The 22,455-nt window shown below is 43.7% G+C and overlaps 1 protein-coding gene across 1 annotated transcript in view; it reads left to right on the top strand.

The window, feature by feature from the left end:
- The window catches only part of kcnq5a (potassium voltage-gated channel, KQT-like subfamily, member 5a), a 323,005-nt gene that overhangs the window by 242,506 nt on the left and 58,044 nt on the right, over nt 1-22,455 (top strand). The window contains exons 4-7 of the mRNA XM_073056700.1: nt 1,540-1,715; nt 10,945-11,070; nt 12,092-12,202; nt 15,408-15,503. Coding sequence (XP_072912801.1) covers nt 1,540-1,715; nt 10,945-11,070; nt 12,092-12,202; nt 15,408-15,503 — 509 coding nt within the window. The remainder of the gene's footprint in view (nt 1-1,539; nt 1,716-10,944; nt 11,071-12,091; nt 12,203-15,407; nt 15,504-22,455) is intronic.

Here is a 22,455-nt window from a genome sequence, read left to right as displayed (position 1 = left end):
AGAGGAATGGTCTTACAGTCCATCATGTCCATACTACCTAGTTCAGCATTGTGCTGAGTTCTCCTATGGGATAGGAGCAATGACACCTGCAGTTTGTGAAACCACTGCATAATACGCAGAGAACACAACAGATCTCCCCTCTCTTCCTGCCAGCCTGATACCACGCCAGAGCATTCTCACCAATAAATCATCTTCAGCCTGAAATTATGAAACAGCTGTTTTCCCTTCACTAACTGGAAAGCGGATAAACTCTTACCGCACCATGTGCCAAATTAAAAGATCATTTCAAGCACTTCTCAAAATTAAACACTCCTCAGGGATTCAATTAGATCCGATTCATATCACTACTGTAAAAGATGAGAGTTTTTTTTGCTTGAAATGTAGAAAATGAAAGCTACATAGAACCATCGCTTAATGAAATCCAATGTTAAATTGTAACATGCTCCAAAGAGTTAGGAAGGATGAGAGTAAAATCAGACCATGTTATGGCTGTTCTATACCAGCTGAATGATATGAATGGTGAGGGTGCAGAGTCATGGGTTCATACAACATAGAAACAGGCCATTCAGCCCATCTTCCATATGCTGACCATTGTACCTATCTATATTAATCCTATTTGCCTGTGTTAAGACTGCATACTTCTATACACTGTGTATTGAAGCTTCTATCTAAGTGCCTCTTAATTTTTGTGACTGTATCCACCTCCAGCACCTCCTCTGGTGTATTCCAGATAACAAGGATACGGTGCTAGACGGCGCTGTAGTGTAGCAGATAGTGTAATGTTATTACAGTGCCAGCAATCAGGATTCAATTCCACTGCTGCCTGTAAGGAGTTTGTAAATTTTTCCCATGACTACATGGTTTTCCTCTGGGTGCTCTGGTTTCGTCCCACATTCCAAAAGATCTAAAGGTTAGAAAGTTGTGGGCATGCCATATTGGCATCGTAGGCATGGTGACACTTGCATGCTGCCACCATATACCTCTCACTATATACTATCTTTAGATTCATCTTCTTGCAGGTATTTACAGGAAAATAAAGAAATACAATAGGATTTATTGTGCAAAATTGGTGATAGTGAGAATGAGAAGAGAGCATGGCCAGGTTGATGGATGCTGCTTTCTTGGGGCTGGCAGTGTTCTTTGCAGATGTTCTCAATGGTAGGGAAGGGTTTGCCTGTGACGGACTGGGATGTATCCATCACTTTCTGTACTTTTCCATTCCTGGGCAATGGAGTATCCATATCAGGCTGTGATGCAACCAGCCATTGTGCATCTATAGAAGTTTGTCAAAGGCTTAGATGACATGCTGAATCTACACAAACTTCAAAGAAAGTAGAGATGCTGTCACAGCTTCTTTCTGATGGTATTTATGAGCTGGTCCCAGTGCAGGTCCTCTGAAATGTTAACACTAAGGAATTTAACCTTTGACCCCCTAATAAGGACTATCTCATGGACCTCTGGTTAGGGCAGGTTTCACGTGAGCAAGGAACTTCGCTAAGCCCTGATTTAAACTGACTCCGATCTTCTTGCCCTCTACAGATATCATCGTACTGATCGCCTCCATTGCAGTCATTGCCGCCGGCACTCAGCAGAACATATTCGCCACATCCGCCCTCCGTAGTCTCCGCTTCCTGCAGATTCTCCGCATGGTGCGCATGGACCGCCGAGGGGGCACTTGGAAGCTGCTGGGCTCCGTGGTCTATGCACACAGTAAGGTGGGTGAGCGGGAACATCGGTACAGAGCAGGCTCATCGACCACACCCCATCTCATCTCACCAACCCCCATCATATTCCACTAATTGTGGGAACGGCACGGCAGCGCAGTGCTTAGTGCAATTGCTTTACAGCACCAGTGACTACCAGTCGGGTTTCTATTCCGTGAAACAAATCTGTCACAGAGACACCAGACTTCGATGCGAAAATCAATTATCTTTTGCCAAAGGTTACACTACATTTTATTTTAGGCAACAAATAATCTGCTGTAAAAACTCAGCAGGTCGAGCAGCATCTGGTTCAAAGTTTAAAGTAAACTCATTATCAAATTACATATATGTCACCATGTACAACCCTAAGATACAGTTTCTTTCAGGCATTCATAGTAAGTAGAAAGAAACACCTTAGAATCAATGAAAAACTGTACGTGACAGAGGTAGGAAAATGACCTGTGTGCACAAGACAACAAACTATGCAAACACAAAAAGAAAAGAATGATAATATTAATAAATAAATGAACAAATAGATAAATAAACAATATATGTCAAAAAGACAAGTTGTAGATGTTAAGTTTTGTAACCCCAAAACATAAAAACTAATTGAAAGGAAAACAGCAAAAGCTCCAAGAGATAACTTGTGTATGTTCATTTTTTTACTTCAAGCGAGGCACACACAGATCATGTGGTAGTGCCATGACTTATGCAATTCATTTAGTTTTACATATAACCCATAATGAATTATTTAAACAAAGAATGCTTAATCAACAGTATATTTACAAGATTACTCAAGTATTACTGAAATATTAAAGATACAACACTCCTCCCTGCTTAGCTACATTCTCTAACTCAATAGAGGATCCATCTCTACAATATACACAATATATTATAGAATACAACTAGAGACATCCACAGCATAGCACATTTTAAATTTTGCCATTCAGGCCTATAGATTTATTCACCGAGGGGGATTTCTTACTCTTGTGAGATAACGTCTTTCCTGACTGGGGGAATCACTGCTTGGCAGGCGAGACTTGCGGCTGTGAAACATTCTCAGGTTCCGGGGCCTCCTCCATGGTGGTTGTAGGTGTTGACTTGGAGACTGCAGGATGTGGTTCTGACAGCTCTGGATACCTTTCTTCGCATTTCTTTTTCTTCCAGTTTGTACATCTTGATCTTGGCAAGGCCCATTTAGTACACTGGAGTACTCTCTTATTAATCCTTCAATTGCTCCCTTTCCAACCTGATCGCTCTTCTTTATTTCCTTATCCACAACATCATCCAAAAAACCTTCTGTTTTCATATCTCCATTGAGTCCTTTCTTTTTGCCCTTCCGTTCATCCAGCTGGACTTTGGTCTTTGCAACGACTTTTATATGCAACTTTTTGTCTCCCACTTGAAGTTCATGAAATAACCTCAATGCACACAGTCGATTTTGGTTCTTTATACTCACAAAAGCCAAATGCTTGTAACTTTGCTGAAGCTCCTTGAACTCTCTTCCAGCTTAAAACCAAGCCTCAGTTTGCACACTCCCTATAAGAGGCTTTCTCAGATATGTTGCCTATAAAAACTGTTGTAGTCAGATCATTGCTTTCATCAATCTCACACTTCCTTGAAACAGCATGGTCCTTCCTTGCTTTCCATCCAGAGGCACAGAAGTTGGCACCCAACACCTCTTATCCCTCTGTCGGGCAATAGTTCAGGGTGTACAGTATGGAGACTGTTGTGGCATCATCCATTACTTTTCTTAATTCACTTTCAGTTGACTCTATTGCAGGGGATGTGGCAAGCAAATAGTGAATGAATCTCCAATCAAGTTGTTGCTGTCTCAGCCAGTCACATCCCACAATACTGGCCCTCTTGGTTTTACCACATGCAAGCCCAAGATGGCTTGTTGGTTGTTGTATTTCACTGTTACAAATGTCATTCCCACAGGAGTTATCTTTTCTCCAGTATAAGTTCTTGGTTGGATATCTACAGGCTTCAGTTCAGTATCTTTGAAATGTCGTTCAAATTCATTTTGTGGAATAACTGAGACAGCAAAGCCAGTGTCCAATTCCATTTTAATTAATTTGCCGTTCACTTCGGGTGAAAGCCATATTTCTTATCTATTGTTAGTGTTCACATTGTAAATCTCAAGACTACCCAATCATGTGTCATTCTCATCATTATCAGATTTTTCATCAACAGTATGCAGGTAAGTGCCCTTTTTGAAACTACAACTTGATTTTTTATCTTTTTCCCTTCTCTGTGCAATCCATCTATTTTTGCCTTCCCAACATATTCTTTGTATGTGTCCTACATTGCTGCATTTTCTTCAAGTTTCACATTTACTCCGGCATTGGTTTGGTGCATGTGAGCCCCTGTCACAAAGGAGGCACGGTTTGTTTGGCCAGGCAGGTCTCCATCTAGACACTGCAATTTTGTTCACGCTCATTTTCATTCATAACTGTCTGTTGTGTCCATTGATAGTGCTACTTCAACTGCTCTTTTAAATGCAAGTTGTGCTTGCTTCCATTAGGAGCTACTTTTGAATGCTAATAAGATTGCACAGACTAAATGATCTCTCAGTGCATCATTCAGTCCATCACTGAACAGGCAATGCTCAGACAACCTCTTCAACGCAGCCACATACTCTGAAATGGACTCCCCTTGATTCCACTTATGAAACCTAAAGCGTTCTGCAATATACAATGGTTTTGGTTCTAACTTTTCCTACATTTCTTTCATTATATCAGCAAAGCTCATTTCAGTTGGCAGTCAAACTTTTGAAGCAAATTATATGCCTTTAAATGCAATGCACTTAGCATAATTGGTACTCATTTCTCATTGGCTATTTCACTTGCTACAAGATACTGTTCAAATAGCTCAGTATACATGAACACATTTGTGTCCATCTTTCCAATGTAGCCAGCCAGTTCTGCTCATTTTTTTATGATTCTTATCACCCTGTACTCACTATGAACCCATGAACTCTTCAGTTTCCTGCCTGATTTTAAACTCATTCGTGTCTTCCCTTCCGAAGAACACATACTGCGCTGCTTTTTTCAAACTTTTTTTAACTGCACCTCCACAGGTAGGTAGACATCTCGGGTTTGCTTTAAAAATACCTTGTTGCCACTGTTATGTTTTGTAACTCCAAAACATAAAAACTAATTGAAATGAAAGCAAGAGAGCCGGGAGATAACTCGTGTAGTCTGTACTTACTTCAGCTGAGGTGCACATGTATCATGTGGTAGCATCATGACACATGCAATTCACTTTTTTTTTTACATATAACCCATAATGAATTATCCAAACAAATGATGGGGTAGGCTCGATGGGCTGAATGGCCTACTCCTGCTCCTATTTCTTATGTTCTTATCTAAACAAACAAACAATGCTTAATCGACAACTTTTTACAAGATTACTCAAACATTACTGAAATATTAAATACACAACAGTAAAGTCTTTAAAAGTGAGTCCATATGTTGTAGAATCAGTTCAATGTTGGGGTGAATGAATCTGAGTAAAATTATCCTCTCTGGTTCAAGAGCCTGATAGTTGAAGGGTAATAACTGTCCCTTAAACTGGTGATGTGGGACTTGAGGGTTCTCTACCTCCTTCCTGATGGCTGCAGTGAGAAGACAGCATGGCCTGGATGGTGGGCGGGGGTCCTTGATGATGGATGCGGTTTCCCTGCGTTCGCACCCCTTGTAAATGTGCTCAATGGTGGGGTGAGTTCTACCTGTGATGTACGGGGTGGTATTCACTACTTTTGTAGGTTTTCTCCCCGTTCTAGGAGATTGGTGTTCCCATATCAAGCTGTGATGCACCCAGACAGTATACTCTCCACTGCGCATCTATAGAAGTTTTTCAAGGTCTTAGATGACAAGCTAAATCTTCGCAAACTTCTAAAAAAGTAGAGCTATGCCTTCTTTGTAATGGCAGTTAAATGCTGTCCTCAAGACAAATCCTCTGAAATAATAACAGCAAGGAATTTAAGGTTGCCGACTCTCTGCAGTTCTGATCTCCTGATGAGGACTGGCTCTTGGACCTCTGGTTTCCTCCTCCTGCAGTCAATAATCAACTCTTTGGTTTTGCTGACATTGAATGAGAGACCATTGTTGTGGCACCACTCAGCCAGATTTTCAATCTCCCTCCAGTGTGCTGTTTTATCACCACCTTTGATTCGCCCCACAACAGTGATGTCATTAGAAAACGTAAATATGTCAAAAGTCAAAGGTCAAAGGTTAATTTGTTTATCAAAGAATACAACTCTGAAATTCTTCTTCTCCAGGTAGCCATGAAACCAAGAAAGAAAAGAAAGGCAGCACAGTCATCAACCCCCAAATCCCTCCAGCCTGCACAAAAAATGAACAAAAAAAGGCACATTGACCCCCAAATCCCCTACATTCCCCACACAATAAAAATGAGAAAGATTGGGCAAAAAACACAGAATATAAAAAACTATGAGACTGAACAAAAGTCTATAGTTCAAGTCCATATCCAAAATGCAGAAAAACCTGAGCAACACTCTCTGGCACAGCGGCAGGTTCTCCCATCTCCAGCACAGAGCAATCAAACAACAGGCAGCCAGTACTCACCCTCTGCACTCACCTCGATGCTTCAAACTCCCTTGTCTGTTTAATCGGCACACAACGGAAGATTTAATTGATGAAATGAAGTCAAATATCAGCTTGCCCCCCATCCCTCAGCCTGCCCGCTACAAGGTTCATGATGCCTCTGTCTCCTGGAATCCTCTCAGAGACTGCAGAGTGTTGAAGCACCCATATAATCGCCAAACTTCCACATTCACCACGATGTTTCAATCTCCCTCATCACTTTAATCAATGAAATGGAGTCAAACATCGGCAACACATCATCCTGCAGATCATCGCCCACCATGAGATTCGTTCACTCTGCCCCTGCTTCCCAGAATCCTCTCAGAGATTGCAGAGCATTGGAACAACCAAACAATCTCCAAACAGCAAATCACAGGCTCCAACAGTTCCAGAATCACATCCAAGATGAAAAACAAATGTAAAAGACATAAAAGAAATGAAATATATGGTTTCATGATATATCCAGAAGATGTCAACTGAAGAAGCATCGTACACAGGTGCCATCTTGATAGAGTCATGTCAAACCTCTGTACCAGGACCCTGCACCCAACTTGATTCAAAGCAACATGGTATTGTAGCAGTTAGCATAACACTTCACTTCGTTGTAGTTCTTTTTTGTGCCTTGTGGTGCATCAGGTGGCAGTTTTGCCATTCCCTTAGCATTGTTCTGTTTTTTTAACGATCCAAGTTGCTAGCTCGACACTCAACCCTGCATGGATGGAAAGCGTACAAGAGGCCGGCCAGATTTGAACCTGGGACCAGTCACCCCAAAGTCCGGTGCTGATGCCACTACACCATCAGCCAACAGCGTAACACTTTACATTGCCATCAATCACCGACCGTAGTTCAATTCCCACCGCTGCATGTAAAGAGTTTGCATGTTGTCCTCATGAGTGAGTGGATTTCCTCTGGGTGCTCTGATTACCTCCCATAGTCCAAAAATGTACAGGTTAGTGTTAGTGAGTTTTGGGCATGGTGCCAAAAGTGTGGTGACATTTGCAGGCTGCTCCAGCACATCCTTGAATTGTGTTGCTCACTGTATCTTTCCCTGTATATGTGGCATTTAAAGTTAAGCTTTGATCTTGCACCGGGATTTTATTCACTGATAACCTGACCACCTTTTCATTCTAACCCCTTCATTTTACACTCCTGTTCTGAGGCAAGAGGAGAGGTTTAAGTTCATAGTTCCCATCTCTACATGATGAACATTACTGGCCAGGACTACCTTCATGTTGGAATAATGCATAGATAGAAGGTTTCAAAACAGAAAGCCACTCATCACCGGGATCCTAAAGGTACTGGGGGAGCAAGATACTGCATCACCTTGCCCAGAACACCAGGACACGAGTATACAGCATCTAGGGATAGGAAACACGTGGTCAGTCAAGAAAGAAGTCTCCTCAGAGAGATGATGGAAAAGGGTTAGTGCAGATGACAAAGTAAATTGGAGTTAGCATTGACCAACACAAATTAGTTCCTTTTACAAAATCACTTTCTTCCCCAGGCAGTCAATCTGATCAACCACTCTATTTAGCCCCACACCACACCCTCTATCTATTACCCCTATCACTGCACTCTAAACACTTTAAACCACATTTTATAATGCTCTTTATACGGTAAATACAGGGTAGTATTTATGTATTTATGTATATTTTATTCCATATCTGTACTGCAACCTCTAACTTTACATCAGTCTTTATTCTTTATAATTGTTTAATGTTTTTTTTTATTGCATGTCATGCCCTGACCAAAACAGTATATTCCTGATACATGTAAATGTATAGTATATAGTGAATAAAGCTGATCCTTAATCGGAATCAGAATCAGGTTAATTATCACTGATGTATATTGTGAAATTTGTTGTTTTGCAGCAGTAGTACTGTGCAATACATAAAATATACTCATTGGTTCGTGAACTGCTTTCAGAAATCTGATGGCCGTGGGGAAGAAACTGTTCCTAAAATATTGAGTGTAGATCTTTAGACTGCTGTAGGACCCTAATGGTGGTAATGAGAAGAAATCATGTCTTGGGTAGAGGGTGTCCATAATAACAAATGCCACCTTTTAGAGGCATTGCCTTTTGAATGCGTCCTCAGTGCTGGGGAGGCTAGTGACCATGATGGAGCTGGCCGAGTTTACAGACCTCTGCAGCTTTTGCAAGCTTTTGCAGCCACTGCAATATGATGTTGTGATCTTCTATGTTGTTCTCTTTATTCATGTGAAAATTGACCAGCATTTATCGACCATCCCTGTAGAAAGGAGCCAATGGCAAGTCAACATTGATAGATCTGGAGCTACACATAGACCAGAGCAGATAAGGACAGTTGATTTCCTGTCCTAAGTGGCATTAGCAAGTTTTTGGAACTATCCAGTTACTTCAGAGTTATTGTTGTTGATGCTAGCTTTTAATTCTAGATTTATTTATGAGTACATGAGAAAGTTGATGTAATGTGTGTGAGTGTAATTGAAGCCTCAGGAGGGACAGCTGGTGTGATACCTCTGGTTCCAAAGTCCAACCACCAGAGGGGATTTTCCACATCTCGTGTCTGGGTCTGTTGCCATTGACAGAGACTGATTCTTGGGATTAGTCAACAATCCACTATTCACATATCAAGTAGCTCCCAGAATGGTCAATGGAAAGCAGTTGCACTGTGTGCATTTCCATCTGGAAATTCCTGAGGTACTGTGGACCACTTCCAGAATATAGTATTTCCCAACCTACTCATTAACCAATGAACCACCAGGTTCATTTCGCAACCCAGGAATCCAACTCAGATTCAGATTTATTTATCGCATCGACATTGAAACATACGGTGAAATGTGTCATTTGCATTAACAAGCAACACAACCTAAGGATGTGCTGGGGGCAGCCCGCAAGTGTAGCCAACATTCTAGCACCAACATAGTATGCCCACAACGTTCAGCAAAATGACACAAGCAACAAGAACAGCAACAACGAAACAACGCAACAGTGAAACAACCCCCACCCACCTACCAACTCACACAGTCAGGCCTCCAACCCCAGAACAGGCTGCCTCTGGACCTCCAACCTACAGTCCCTGGCCTAGACTCATAGGATTGCAGACATCAGGCCTCAAGTTTCCCTTCATGCCTCTGGCCTCTGACTCACAGACTCGGATAGACCCTGAGAATCAAAGGATCATCGTGCCTCATTGCACTGATGGCATGTGCACTGCCCAGTGCTGTCCTTCATTACTTAAAATATATATAGGAGAGTTACAGTATGGTGTAGTTGGAGAGGGGTCAGGAGATGACATGACAGGTGGGAATGAAGCTTCTGAGACTGTATCCTACTCTGGTGACCTTGAGGAAGGAGACAGAGAAGAAATATCTTGTGCAACAAGATACCACGAAACCCTCCTCACTGTGGCTATCAGTGGTGTGATTCAAATCCTAGGCACCTGGAATCAATTCACACACACACACACACACACACACACACACACACACACACACACACACACACACACACACACACACACACACACACACACACACATACACACACACACACACACACACACACACACACACACACCATTGCCAAGCAGAGCTATGGAACACTTTTGATGCAGAAGGCCATTCACTCATGGACACAGTGGAAAAAAGCAGCCCAGCCTAACTCACCTAACACTGGCCCTTAACCCTGAAGGCCATACCTACTCCAGTACACATCCTCCACCTGCTTTGTGCTCGCTCTCAACCCCTGTACAGTTGGAAGACCAAGCAGACACAGACGCTGTGTTATTAGACCAGCCATTCACCTCATCAAGTCTGCTCCGCCCTTTGATTATTATCCCTCTCAACCCCATTCTCCTACCTCTCACCATTAAACTTATCAAGATCTTATCTACCCGGTCCGCTTTAGATATACTCAATGACATAGTTGCCACAGCCATCATGGCAATGAATTCCACAGATTCACCACCAACTGTCTAATGGAATTCCTCCTCATCTCTGTTCTCAAGGGATGTCCTTCTATTCTAAGGCTCTGCCCTCTAGTCCTAGACTCCCCTTCTATTGAAAACATCCTCTCCATTTCCACTCTATCTAGCCCTTTCAAAATTTGATAGGTTTCAATGAGATCTGCCCCCCCCCACCCCCCCATTCTTCTAAGCTCCAGCGAGTACAGGCCTAGAGCAATCAAATGTTCCTTATATTTTAATCCTTTAATTCCCGGAATCATTCTCATGACCTTCCTCTGGACTCTCTCCCAAGGCAATGCATTCTTGCTTAGATTTCTTAGATGGGTGCCACAGTCACGTAGAGATTAGTGTGACACTCTTACAGCTCGGGACATCAGAGTCTGGAGTTCAATCCCGGTATCCTCTGTAAGAGTCTGTATGTCCTTCCCATAGAATGTATGGGTTTTCTCCAGGTGCTCTGGTTTCCTCCCAGTCCAAAGACATACAGGTTAGTAGATTAATGAGTCATTGTAAATTGTCCCATGATTAGGCTGGGGTTAAATTGGGGGTTGCTGGGCAGCACAGCTTGAAATGAGCAGCACCGCCCAGACTGTGTCGCAAAATAAATGGAATAGATAAATAGGTATGGCACCCAAAACTGCTCCCAGTATGGCCTGACCAATGCCTCGTTCTGTCTCCCTGCAGGAACTGATCACGGCGTGGTACATCGGATTCCTGGTGCTCATTTTCTCCTCGTTCCTCGTCTACCTGGTGGAGAAAGATTCCAATGTGCAGTTCGCCACATACGCAGACGCTCTGTGGTGGGGCACAGTGAGTTCAGTCTTCTGGGCTTTGCAATGGGTTCTTACCAGAAAGGGAAATACAGAACAGTTGACCTCAATGTGCTAAACAATCTGCCTCTGCCCTGTGACATGTGGATATCACGAGGACACCGAATGTCAGCAGGTCATGGGGAAACTGCAGATGCTTACTTCCCAATCTCCAATCAGGGTCCTTTCTGACAGCCCCAGCTCTCTCCCCACACTCTTCCTACACCTTCTCACTCTCATTTTCCCCTCTGTTTTTCCCTTATTCCCTCTCTCTTAATCTCTTCATCATCCTTCTCCTCTCACTCTCTTAACTCCTGTTTTCCCTGTCACACTCTCCCCCTCACCCTCCCACTTACTCTTTCCCCCTCACTCTTTCCCCCTCACCCTCCCACTTACTCTTTCCCCCTCACTCCCTCCCCCTCACTCTTCCACCTCTCTAACCCCAAACACCACCCTTCCCATCTTTCACCCAATCCCTCCACTTCCCATCACTCCCAGCAATAACCTCCCTCTCTCTGTCTTCCACCTTGATCCTCATCCTCTTCCCATCTCTCCTACCAATCAACACCCTCACCCTGCCTCCCACATCGATCCTACCTTCTCACTCTCTCTTAATCCAATCCTTATCTTCTTCCTGCCTTGCAAGCTCTCTGACTCTTATCTCCCATGCCAATCCCCATCAGCAACTGAGAAAAATTCTGTAACTTTTAAAAACCTATAAAATCTATCATTGTAAAGAAATAAGAAATTGGCCAAGTCTTTGTGTATATTTAAAGCAGATGATGATAGGTTCCTGACTCTTAAGCAAGTCAAAGGTTTCAGAGAGTTAGCAGGAGAATGGGGTTGAGAGGTAAATAAATTTCCCATGATCAAATGGTGGAGTAGCCTCGATGGGCTGTATGGCATAATTCTGATCCTACATCTTATAGTCCAATGGTCGAAAAGGGACCATGGTCTTATGGTCTTGGTGGGAACCATTTGTATTCACAGGCTCTAAGGTGTAATCCTTGTTTTACCTCTAGATCACACTGACAACCATCGGCTATGGGGACAAGACTCCCACCACCTGGCTGGGGAGGCTGCTGTCAGCTGGATTTGCCCTCCTTGGGATCTCCTTCTTTGCACTTCCTGCGGTAATTACCTGCGAGGTTGGAGAGAGCATGAGCGGACAGGTAGAATGAAACTGGAGTATGGTCACTCCATCTGTGGTGCTGAGGTGACTGCATTACAGCGGGAGCCAGAGACCTCTTCACTACAAGAGGAGTGATAGATTAAGAGCAGGAGCAGCTGTAATCAGCATTTAGGCATCTGCTTTCCAGCCCTCCAAAGAGGAAATAATGGTTGGAGGGATAAGTAATGCAGTCTCCCAAATGATGCAGGAGTTAAAGGGTTAAATGGTGAGGTGGCTCCCCTCAGACTGTAGTCCCTGTGAGCACAGGATGGCTGTAACTGAGAATAATCCGCAAGCAGGTACATGGATCAGAGAGATTCAGAGGGATATGAGGGGAAATGGGACTAGCTTATCATAAACACAAGATGCTGAAAATCCAGAGCAACACACACAAAATGCTGGAGTAACTCAGCAGGTCAGGCAGCATCTGTGGAGGGAAATGAACAGTCAACATTTCAGGTCAAGATCCTTCATCAAGATTGGAAGAGGGCAGAAACCAATATAAGAAATGGAGGAGAAGTACAAGCCAATGGGTGATAAGTGAAACCACATAAGGGGGATGGGGGGTATATGGGTGGGTGGGAAGGAGGGATGAAGTAAGAGGCTGGAAGGTGATAGGTGGAAAAGGTAAAAGGTTGAAGAAGAAGTCTACTAGGAGAGGAAATCGGACTATGGCGGAAAGGGAAGGAGGAGGGGCACCAGAAAGAGGTGGCAGGCTGGTGATGGAGATGTAGATGTTGTGGAAGCAGATTGTGCTGTTTCCACGAGGAGCAGAATGTAGCACATGGGCCTGTACAGTCTCAATGCACATGGTGCTCCACTTGCTCGGCAGAGGACCCACCTTTACACATGCTGACCAGCACTCTTATTGAAATGGCTCCTTATGGCTCAGCTTGGAGCTGCACAGATGATTCAACAAATACTGGCAGTCAGAGTGGCTCCTGGCATTAACACGGGAACCAGCGAGATTGGGAGGCTTGTCACATCAGGGGTTCCTTCTCTGTGTGCTTATGAGAGCTTCACACTCATGAGAATGTTGAGAGAATTTCAGGGTGGGATTCACCCACGTCCACAGCAGCTTAGACCATAAAGCATAGGAGCAGAATGTGCCATTAGGCTCATCGAGTCTGCTATGCTATTTGATTTACTATCCCTCCAAACTCCATTCTCCTCCCACTTCCACAAGGGTCAGGGGGTTAACGGTTACAGGGAGAAGGTGAGAGAATGGGGTTGAAGAATAAGAATCAGACATCGAGGTAATGGCGAAAAAGACAAAGAGCCTAAACCAGTTTCTATAGCTTATGGTCTCGGGAACTATCCTGTGAAGAGTTTGTACCTTAGACTATACCAGGGAGATAAACAGGGATGAATTTTATTTGTCTCATTAACTTCAAAACGTACAGTAAAATGTATCTTTTTGTGTCAACGAGCAACACAGTCCAGGGATGTGCTGGAGGCACACGTCGCCATGCTTCTGACACCAGAATAACATGCCCGTAACTTACTAACCTTAACCTGTACATCTTTGAAATGTGAGATGAAACCAGAATACCTGGAGGAAACCCACACAGTCATGGGGAGAACATGCAAACTCCCTACAGACAATGACAGAAATCAAATCCCGACTGGTGATTGTTGACACTGTAAAGCGATTGTGGCTCCCCATACCCTTTTTGGACAGCCAACACAACAGATGCTTTAAGGAGTCAATCTGACTGTCCCCACTTTCCATAGATTCACCTAAGCTAAGAAATTTATGGTTCTATAAACCTCTAAATCCGGCCAACACCTGTAAATACTTTCAGTTATTGACTACTTTTTACATTTGGGAAACTGTCATAGAAATAATCAATTTAATTTAGTTAGCACGACACTATTACAGCCCGGGGTGGCAGATTTCAGAGTTCACTTCTGGCATCCTCTGTAAGAAAGCTTGTACAATCTTCCCACACACATATGGGTTTCCTCCAGATGCTGTGGTTTCCTCCCACAGTCCAAAGATGTACCGGTTAGTAGGTCAATTGGTATTTGTAAATTGTCCTGGGATTAAACTAGGGTTAAATCGGTGGGTTACTGGGTTGCTCGACTTAGTGGGCCAGAATGGTCTGTTCTGTGCTGTAGGTTGAAATAAACTAATTTTTTTTCTCCCCACTTATCCCCCCTCCTGTTCAACAATTCTAGAATACATTAGTGTTTTAGAACATAGAACACAACGGTAGAGTAGAGGCCCTATGGCCCACAATGTTCTGCCAACCTTTTAACCTACTCTTAAGATCTTTAACCCTTCCCTCCCACATAACCCACAATTTTTCTTTGTTCCATGAGCCTATCTAAGAGACTTTTAAACATCCCTAAGGTATCGGTCTCTTCCACCAAAAATGGCAGGCTGTTCCACGCACCTACCACATTGTGTGTGAAAAATCTACCTCTGACATTTCCTATCTCCCCCCCCCCCCCCATACTTATTTCCAATCACTTTAAAGTTATGCCTCCTCGTACTCCACCCTGGGAAAAAGTTTCTGGCTGTCCACTCTATCTGTGCCTCTTATCAACTTATACACTTCTATCAAGTCACCTCTCATCCTCCTTCGCTCTAAAGAGAAAAGCTTTAGCTCACTTAACCTTTCCTCATAAGAAATGCTCTCTAATCCAGACAGCATAATGGTAAATCTCAGCATCCTCTTTAAAATGATATGTAAAAAGAATGTACTGTATATGTAAGTAAATAAACAGTGCAAGAAGGAAGCAAAATAGTGAGGTAGTGTTGATGGACCATTCAGAAATCTGATGGTGGAGGGAAAGAAGCTGTTCCTAAACTGTTGACTGTGTGTCTTCAGGCTCCCATACCTCCTCCCTGATGGTAGTAATGAGATGGTGTCATGTCCTGGATGTGAGAGTACTTCATGATATACACTGCCTTCTTGAGGCATCACCTTTTGAAGATGTCCCCAGTGGAGGGGAGCATAGTGCCCTCTGCAGCTTTTTCCAATCCATTGTTTCATTCAGACAATGTGGATTATGGAGCAAAATGATGGAGCTGTTCCAAACATTGCTGGACTAGAATGGGAAGGCAGAAGCAGGAAGTTGGTTGGGAACCAAGCCATGCGTGTGGGCATCTGACCAGTCAGAGCAAACACCAATGACTGCTTTCTTGGCCTTTCTCACAGGGGATCCTCGGCTCGGGGTTTGCGTTAAAGGTTCAAGAACAGCATCGGCAGAAACATTTTGAGAAGAGGAGGCATCCAGCAGCAAGCCTCATTCAGGTAGGTCCAGAACGGGAATGGTGTCAGGGATGTCAGTCCATTTGGACAAGGCAATGATTAAATAAGAATATCGACACGAGAGGCTGCAAAGCAACAAACAACGTCCTAAAGGAATTCAGTGAACAAAGTCTATCGGGGAAAGGAAGTACCGACATTTTAGGTAGAAGATAAGATTAGCTTTATTTGTCACATGTACATCAAAACTTGCCCCTCACGGATGCTGCTCAACCCACTGATTTCATCACCCCCCCCCCCCCCAGGTTAAGTTGGCACAACCAAAGGTGTGCAACAGCTTACTGGTAGTTGGACGGGCAAGACATTCAACTAAAAGCATTACTAATAACACCTTTTCTAAAGAAAGTTGTGGTAAACTATCACGCGCTCTGTCCATTCATCTCTTGGTGGTCCATTCACCTCCAGCCGCTGAGCCACTGAGACCAAGGCCTGGGCCTACTCCGACTGATCTGGGGAGCGGTTTGGAATACTGTTGCTTGCTTCTATTGTTTGCAAAGTTGTTTTTTTTTCACTGTTTCTCTATCTCTGCACAGTAGTTTTGGTCTATTTTTAATTGAGTTCTTCAGGTTTCTTGCTTGGTGGCTGTCTGTAAGCAGACAAATCTCAAAGTGTATCATTGAAATATTCCTTGATAATAAATGTACTTTGAATCTTGGAATCTTTGCATTGAACATACAGAAAAATATGTCATAGAAACACAGAAAACCTACAGCACAATACAGGCCCTTCAGCCCCCAGTGCTGTGCCGAACATGTCCTTACCTGAGAAATTATCTCGGGTTACCCATAGCCCCCTATTTTTCTGAGTTCCATGTACCTATCCAGGAGTCTCTTAAAAGACCCCATCGTATCCGCCTTTTGGGGGGGATGATGGTATTGAATGTTGAACTGTAGTCAATGAAGAGCATCCTGATGTATATATTTTTGCTGTCCAGGTGTTCCAGGGTTGAGTGAAAAGCCAATGAGATGGGATCTGTTTTTGATCAGTTGTGCCGGTAGGCAAATTAGAGCAGATCCAAGTTGCTTCTCAGGCAGGTGTTGATGTGTTTCATCACCAAACTCTGAAACACTCCATCTCTGTGGATGTAAGTTCTACTGGGTGTTAGTCATTGAGGCAGTTTTCCATGGACTTCTTAGGCACTAATGAAGCCTACTTGAAGTAGGTGGGTTCCTCATACTACCGAAGTGAGTGGTTTAGATCTCAGTGAATATTCCAGCCAGTTGATTAGCACAACTCTTTAGTACATGGCTAGGTATCCCATCTGGGATGCTTATCATAGAAACATAGAAAATAGGTGCAGGAGTAGGCCATTCGGCCCTTCAAGCCTGCACCGCCATTCAGTATGGTCATGGCTGATCATCCAACTCAGAACCCTGTACCTGCTTTCTCTCCATACCCCCTGATCCCTTTAGCCACAAGGGCCACATCTAACTTATATATAGCCAATGAACTGGCCTCAACTGTTTCCTGTGGCAGAGAATTCCACAGAGTTACCACTCTCTGTGTGAAGAAGTTTCTCCTCATCTCGGTCCTAAAAGGCTTCCCCTTTATCCTTAAACTGTGACGCTCATGGGTTCACCCTCCTGACAAAGTACTCACACGTCACCCTCAGAGACTGAAATCACAGGATCATTGGGGGATGTAAGAGTTCATGATGGTCCCTTCATGTTTTGACAGTCAAAGCAAGCTTATAAGGCATTGAGTTCATCTGGAAGTGAACCCGTATTGTCACCAATGTTGTTTGATTGTACTTTATAAGAAGTAATAGCATTCAAGCCCTGCCACAAATGTTGAGCATCCTTCACTGAGTCAAGTTTAAACTGAAATTTCTACTTCACCCAGGAGATTGCTTTCTGGAGATCATCCTTGGACCTTTACTAACTTTCTTGATTACCAGATTTGAATGGCTCTGATCTGGCCCTCAGCAGATTACAGATCTCATGGTTAATCCAGGGTTTCTGGTTGGGATCACACTTGTCTACAACAGCTTTTATAAAGTCTGTGACAACCATGGCGCATTTGTTCAGATCTATAGATGAGTCCTTGAACACAGCCCAGTACACCAACTCAAAATAATCCTATAGCCGCTCCCCTGCCTCCCGACACCACCTCTTTGTTGTTCTAATCTCTGGAGCTTTGCTCTGTCTGTGTGCAGGTAGGAGAAGGACAGCCAAGTGACCAGATTTCCCAATTTGCGTGCCAAGGGCAGCCCAAAAGTGTCACTATTCCTTCAACGCCAACATAGCATGCCACTATTTACTAATCCTAAACCATACATCTTTGGAATGTGAGAGGAAATCAGAGTACCCGGAGGAAATGCACATGGTCACAGGGAAAGTGCAGAAACTCGTTACTGACAGTGGCAGGAATTGAACCTCAATTGCTGGCACTGTAAATCGTTACACTAAATGCTACACTACTATGTCGTCCTATGGTGTCAGTGAGGGCTGCGGACGTATGAGTCTTTATTATATAGAAGTAACATCTTATAAATTGTCTGCAGAAGGATTGCTGTATGAGTTGAATTGACTTTATTACTTACATCCTTCATATACATGAGGAGTAAAAATCCTTATGTTACATCTCTGGCTAAATGTGCAATGTGCAATTTATAGTAATTTATAATAAATAATATGAACAACAGGAAGTCAATATAATATAGAAATACAGTTGTGTCAGCATGAGTTAATCAGTCTGATGGCCTACTGGAAGAAGCTGTCCCGGAGCCTATTGGTCCTGGCTTTTATGCTGTGGTACCACTTCCCGGATGAGAGCAGCTGGAACAATTTGTGGTTGGGATGACTCGGGTCTCCAATGATCCTTCAGGTCCTTTTTACACACCTGTCTTTGTAACTGTCCTAAACAGTGGGAAGTTCATGTCTACAGAAGCAGCGGGTGTCGTGGTTTTTCATGCCTCACAAATGACCAGGAGACGCAGAAGATTCTTCAAGAAGGGTTAAACTTTAATTTGCAAATCAAAGCTGAGACAGTCAGTGAGCTAGTCGCTGATTGCCCACGATCCCCAGACACAGCATTTTTTATAGCAATCTCCTGGTCCAGTTGCTATAGTTGCATATCACACGTACTATCTTGTCCCTATTGTTTCTACCCATTGACTTAATCATGTTCTAATCTACATCTCTTTAGCTGCCTCTCATTAACATACTATTGTCTTCTACATTCTTAAGATATATGCATAGCAAATAGCAAGCTCTTTCTGTAGCTACCTCTCATTAACACACCATTGTCATCTTAAGACTTCAGTCTCCTACCAAATTGGGTACATGCATAGCAAATAGGAAACTTCAAAGCTGACTCCAAAGCTGACTACGTCTCTTAGCTACCTCTCATTAACATATATTAACACACCATTGTCTTCTACATTCCTAGCATTTCACATAGTTTTGGTTACACAGCAAATAATACAAGTTTTATACTCCATAATATTTTATACTCCAATACGGACTATCCACACCACTCTCTGCAGAATCCTGCGATTGAGGGAAGTACAGTTCCCATACCAGGCAGTGATGCAGCCAGTCAGGATACTCTCAGTTGTATCCCTATAGAAAATTCTTAGGATTTGGGGGCCCATACCAAACTTCAAACTGAGGTGAAAGAGGTACCGTTGTGCCTTTTTTCACCACATAACCTGTATGTCTAGACCATGTGAAAACCTCGGTGATGTTTATGGCAAGGAATTTAATGCTGTTCACCCTCTCAGCCCCAGATCCATTGATGTCAATAGGGGCTAGCCTGTCTCCATTCCTCCTGTAGTCCACAACCAACTCCTTTGTTTTTGCAACATTGAGGGAGAGGTTGTTTTCTTGACTGTGTCAGGGTGATGACTTCTCTGTAGGCTGCCTCATTACTATTTGAGATTAGGCCAATCAGTGTAGTGTTCTCAGCAAATTTAATTAGCAGATTGGAGCAACACAGTCATGGGTATATAGAGAGTAAAGGAGGGGGCTTAGTACACAGCCTTGAGGGGTTCCTGTCTTGAGGGTCAGAGGGGCAGAAGTGAGGGAGCCCACTTTTACCACCTGCCGGTGATCTGACAGTAAGTCCAGGATACAGTTACACAAGGCAGGGGCAAGGCCGAGGTCTATGAGCTTCTTGTCGAGCCTGTGGGTAATTATGGTGTTGAATATTGAATTGTAGTCTAAGAACAGCACTCTTATATAAGCATCATTCTTCTCCAGAAGTGTAAGGACAGTGTGTAGAGCTGTGGCTACTGTGTCATCCGTCAATCGGTTGTGTCGGTAGGTGAATTGTTGGGGGTCCAGTTTGGGTGATAGCAAGCTGCAGATGTAATCCTTGACCAGCCTTTCAAAGCATTTGCTTATTATTGAGGTGAGTGCGACAGGACGCCAGTCATTCAGACATGTTAGCTTGATCTTTTTAGGTATCAGAACAATGGTGGATGTTTTGAAGCAGGAGGGCATTCTACATTGGGGGAGGGAGAGATTAAAAATGTCTGTAAACACACCTGCCAGTTGTACCGCGCACATCCTGAATACTCGCCCTGGGTCACCGTCTGATCCCGCAGCCTTGCGACTGTCCACTCGTAGGAAACACCTGCATACTTCGGCCTCAGAGATGACCAGGCTGCCGGTCACATCAGGGGCTCAGTGTTGGCAACATTGAATTGAGCGTAAAAAAGATTTAGCTCATCTGGGAGAGAGGCAGCAATGTTGCATTAAGCTTTGAAGTCTGCGATGGTGTGCAGACCTTGCCATAAGCTGCGTGTGTTGTTGGTGGAGAGTTGTGCCTGGATCTTGTCCCTGTACTGTTGTTTTGCTGCTTTGATGACTTTATGCAGATCGTAGCTACGTTTCATGAGCTCCTGCTGATCGCTGGCAACGTAAGCGCTGTGTCGTGCAGTAAGTGCTGCTCGCACGGAGCTGTTGATCCAGGGTTCTGGATTGAATAGACCCTGACCAATTTCCCGGGGACAACGTCCCCGATGCACTTCCGGATGAAACTCGTGACCCCTTCCATGAACTTAGAGATATCCTCATCATGGAAGACATTCCAGTCAATGTCATCAAAATTGTATCTTCCATGATCTTATGTTGTTCAAACTGCTCACCATATTACTGAGATTACAACTCACTACACCTTTGCTGTACATCTTTGAAACTGGGAGGATAATGATAGTGCCCGTTAGGAAACCCACACTTTCACAGGGAGAACATGCAGACTCCTTACAGACAGCAGCAGATACTGAACCCCTAGAGACTGCTGGTGATGTAAAACAATTGTGCCAACCACTACATTGCCATGCTTCCCCGCATCAAGATGGGCGCAGGGTCCTGACGCAGGGATTTGATCCGAAACGTCGACGATTCCTTCCCCCTCACAGATGCTGCTTGACCTGCTGAGGTGTTTCAGCAGATTACTTGTTGCTTAAAAAAATGTGGTCTAGCCTCTGCCAAAGACAATAGTGTTTTTAATGAAGTCTAGAATCTCTGTCACAGACTTGATTCACAGAATAAAACTTAATGGTGAAGACTCAGCAATGGAAATTTATTGGTAACACTTTAGTAAGGCAGGGTTCTATCACCTCCCAGGTTCTTATTTCATCCCTCTCCCTCACCCACCCTCCCTCCCCCTTACCTGGCCTCACCACTCACCTGCCAGCTTGTATTCCTCCTGCTCCCCCCACTTCTTATTTTAGCTTTCAGAGGAAGGCTCTACAACGGGTAGTCAAATCTGCTCAATGCATTACTGGCACCAGCCTACCCACCATCAAGGTCGTATATACAGAAAGGTGCTGGAAAAAGGCCAGTGACATCATGAAGGATCCCACCCTCCCTGCTCATGGACTGTTTGTCCCACTCCCATCAGGAAGGAGGCTACGTAACATCCATGCCAGGACTGCTAAATAGAGAAAAAACGGATACTTCCCCCAAGCAGAAAGGTTAATCAACACTTCCACCCACTAACCCACCACTTCACACCCCCAACCACCACGACTTTATCATTTCCTGTCTGTCACCTTTTGTACAGACACTCCAGTGCTTAGGTGTCACTTCATTGACATACAATCAATCTGGGTATTTAGCTATTTTATGTACTTATATAAATTGTATTTTTTATTATTGTGTTCGTTATCTTATTCTGTTTCTTTCTGTGCTGCATTGGATCCAGAGTAACAAGTATTTCATTCTCCTTTACACTTGTGTACTGGAAATGACAGCGATCATGAATCTTGAAACTTGAATCTTGAATTTGTTCTCTCTTCCTTTTCAGTCCTGATGAAAGGTCTTGGGCCGAAAAGTTGGCAGTTTATTCCTCTCCATTGATGCTGCCTGACCACATTCCTCCCATAGTTATCCACACACAGATATTTAGTTTGTTGGCCTTCTCTACCGAGGCCACTCTACGGTTAGAGGTGCAACGCCTCCTAATCTACCTGGGTAGCTCCCAACCTAATAGTATGAACAATGATTTCTCTAACTTCTGGTAATTAATCACCCCTCCTCTTCTCTCTTTTTCCATTCCCTAATCTGGTTCCATTCTCATGCCTCACTTCTCTTCACCTGCCCTCCTCCTTCCCTTTGTCCTCTTCTGTCAGATTCTGTCTTCTTCAGCCCTTTATCCCTCGCAAATTCTAACTTCATTCACCCCTCCTCCACTCACCTACCTTCTCCTTCACCTATCACACACCAGCTTATATTCATTTCCTTTTCCCATATTCTTATTCTGGCTTCTTCCCCCTCCTTTCCAATCCTAATGAAGGGTCTTGGCCTGGAACATTGACTGCTTCCTCCTCTGCATAGATTCTGCCTGACCTGCTGAGTTCCTCCAGCATTTTGTGAGTGTTGCTTAGTTTGGATTCCACATAGACTATTCTACTCTAGATCTCATTATTGCTTTGGTCCAGATAGTCCTAATGCTGAGGTGTCATTTGTTGCCCTTGACTACAAGGAGC

Source organism: Hemitrygon akajei, chromosome 9, assembly GCF_048418815.1.
Source record: "Hemitrygon akajei chromosome 9, sHemAka1.3, whole genome shotgun sequence".
In the NCBI taxonomy this organism is placed as follows: Eukaryota; Metazoa; Chordata; class Chondrichthyes; order Myliobatiformes; family Dasyatidae; genus Hemitrygon; species Hemitrygon akajei.
The sequence above is the reverse complement of the archived record's forward strand: the minus strand, read 5'-3'. Positions and strand labels throughout refer to the sequence as shown.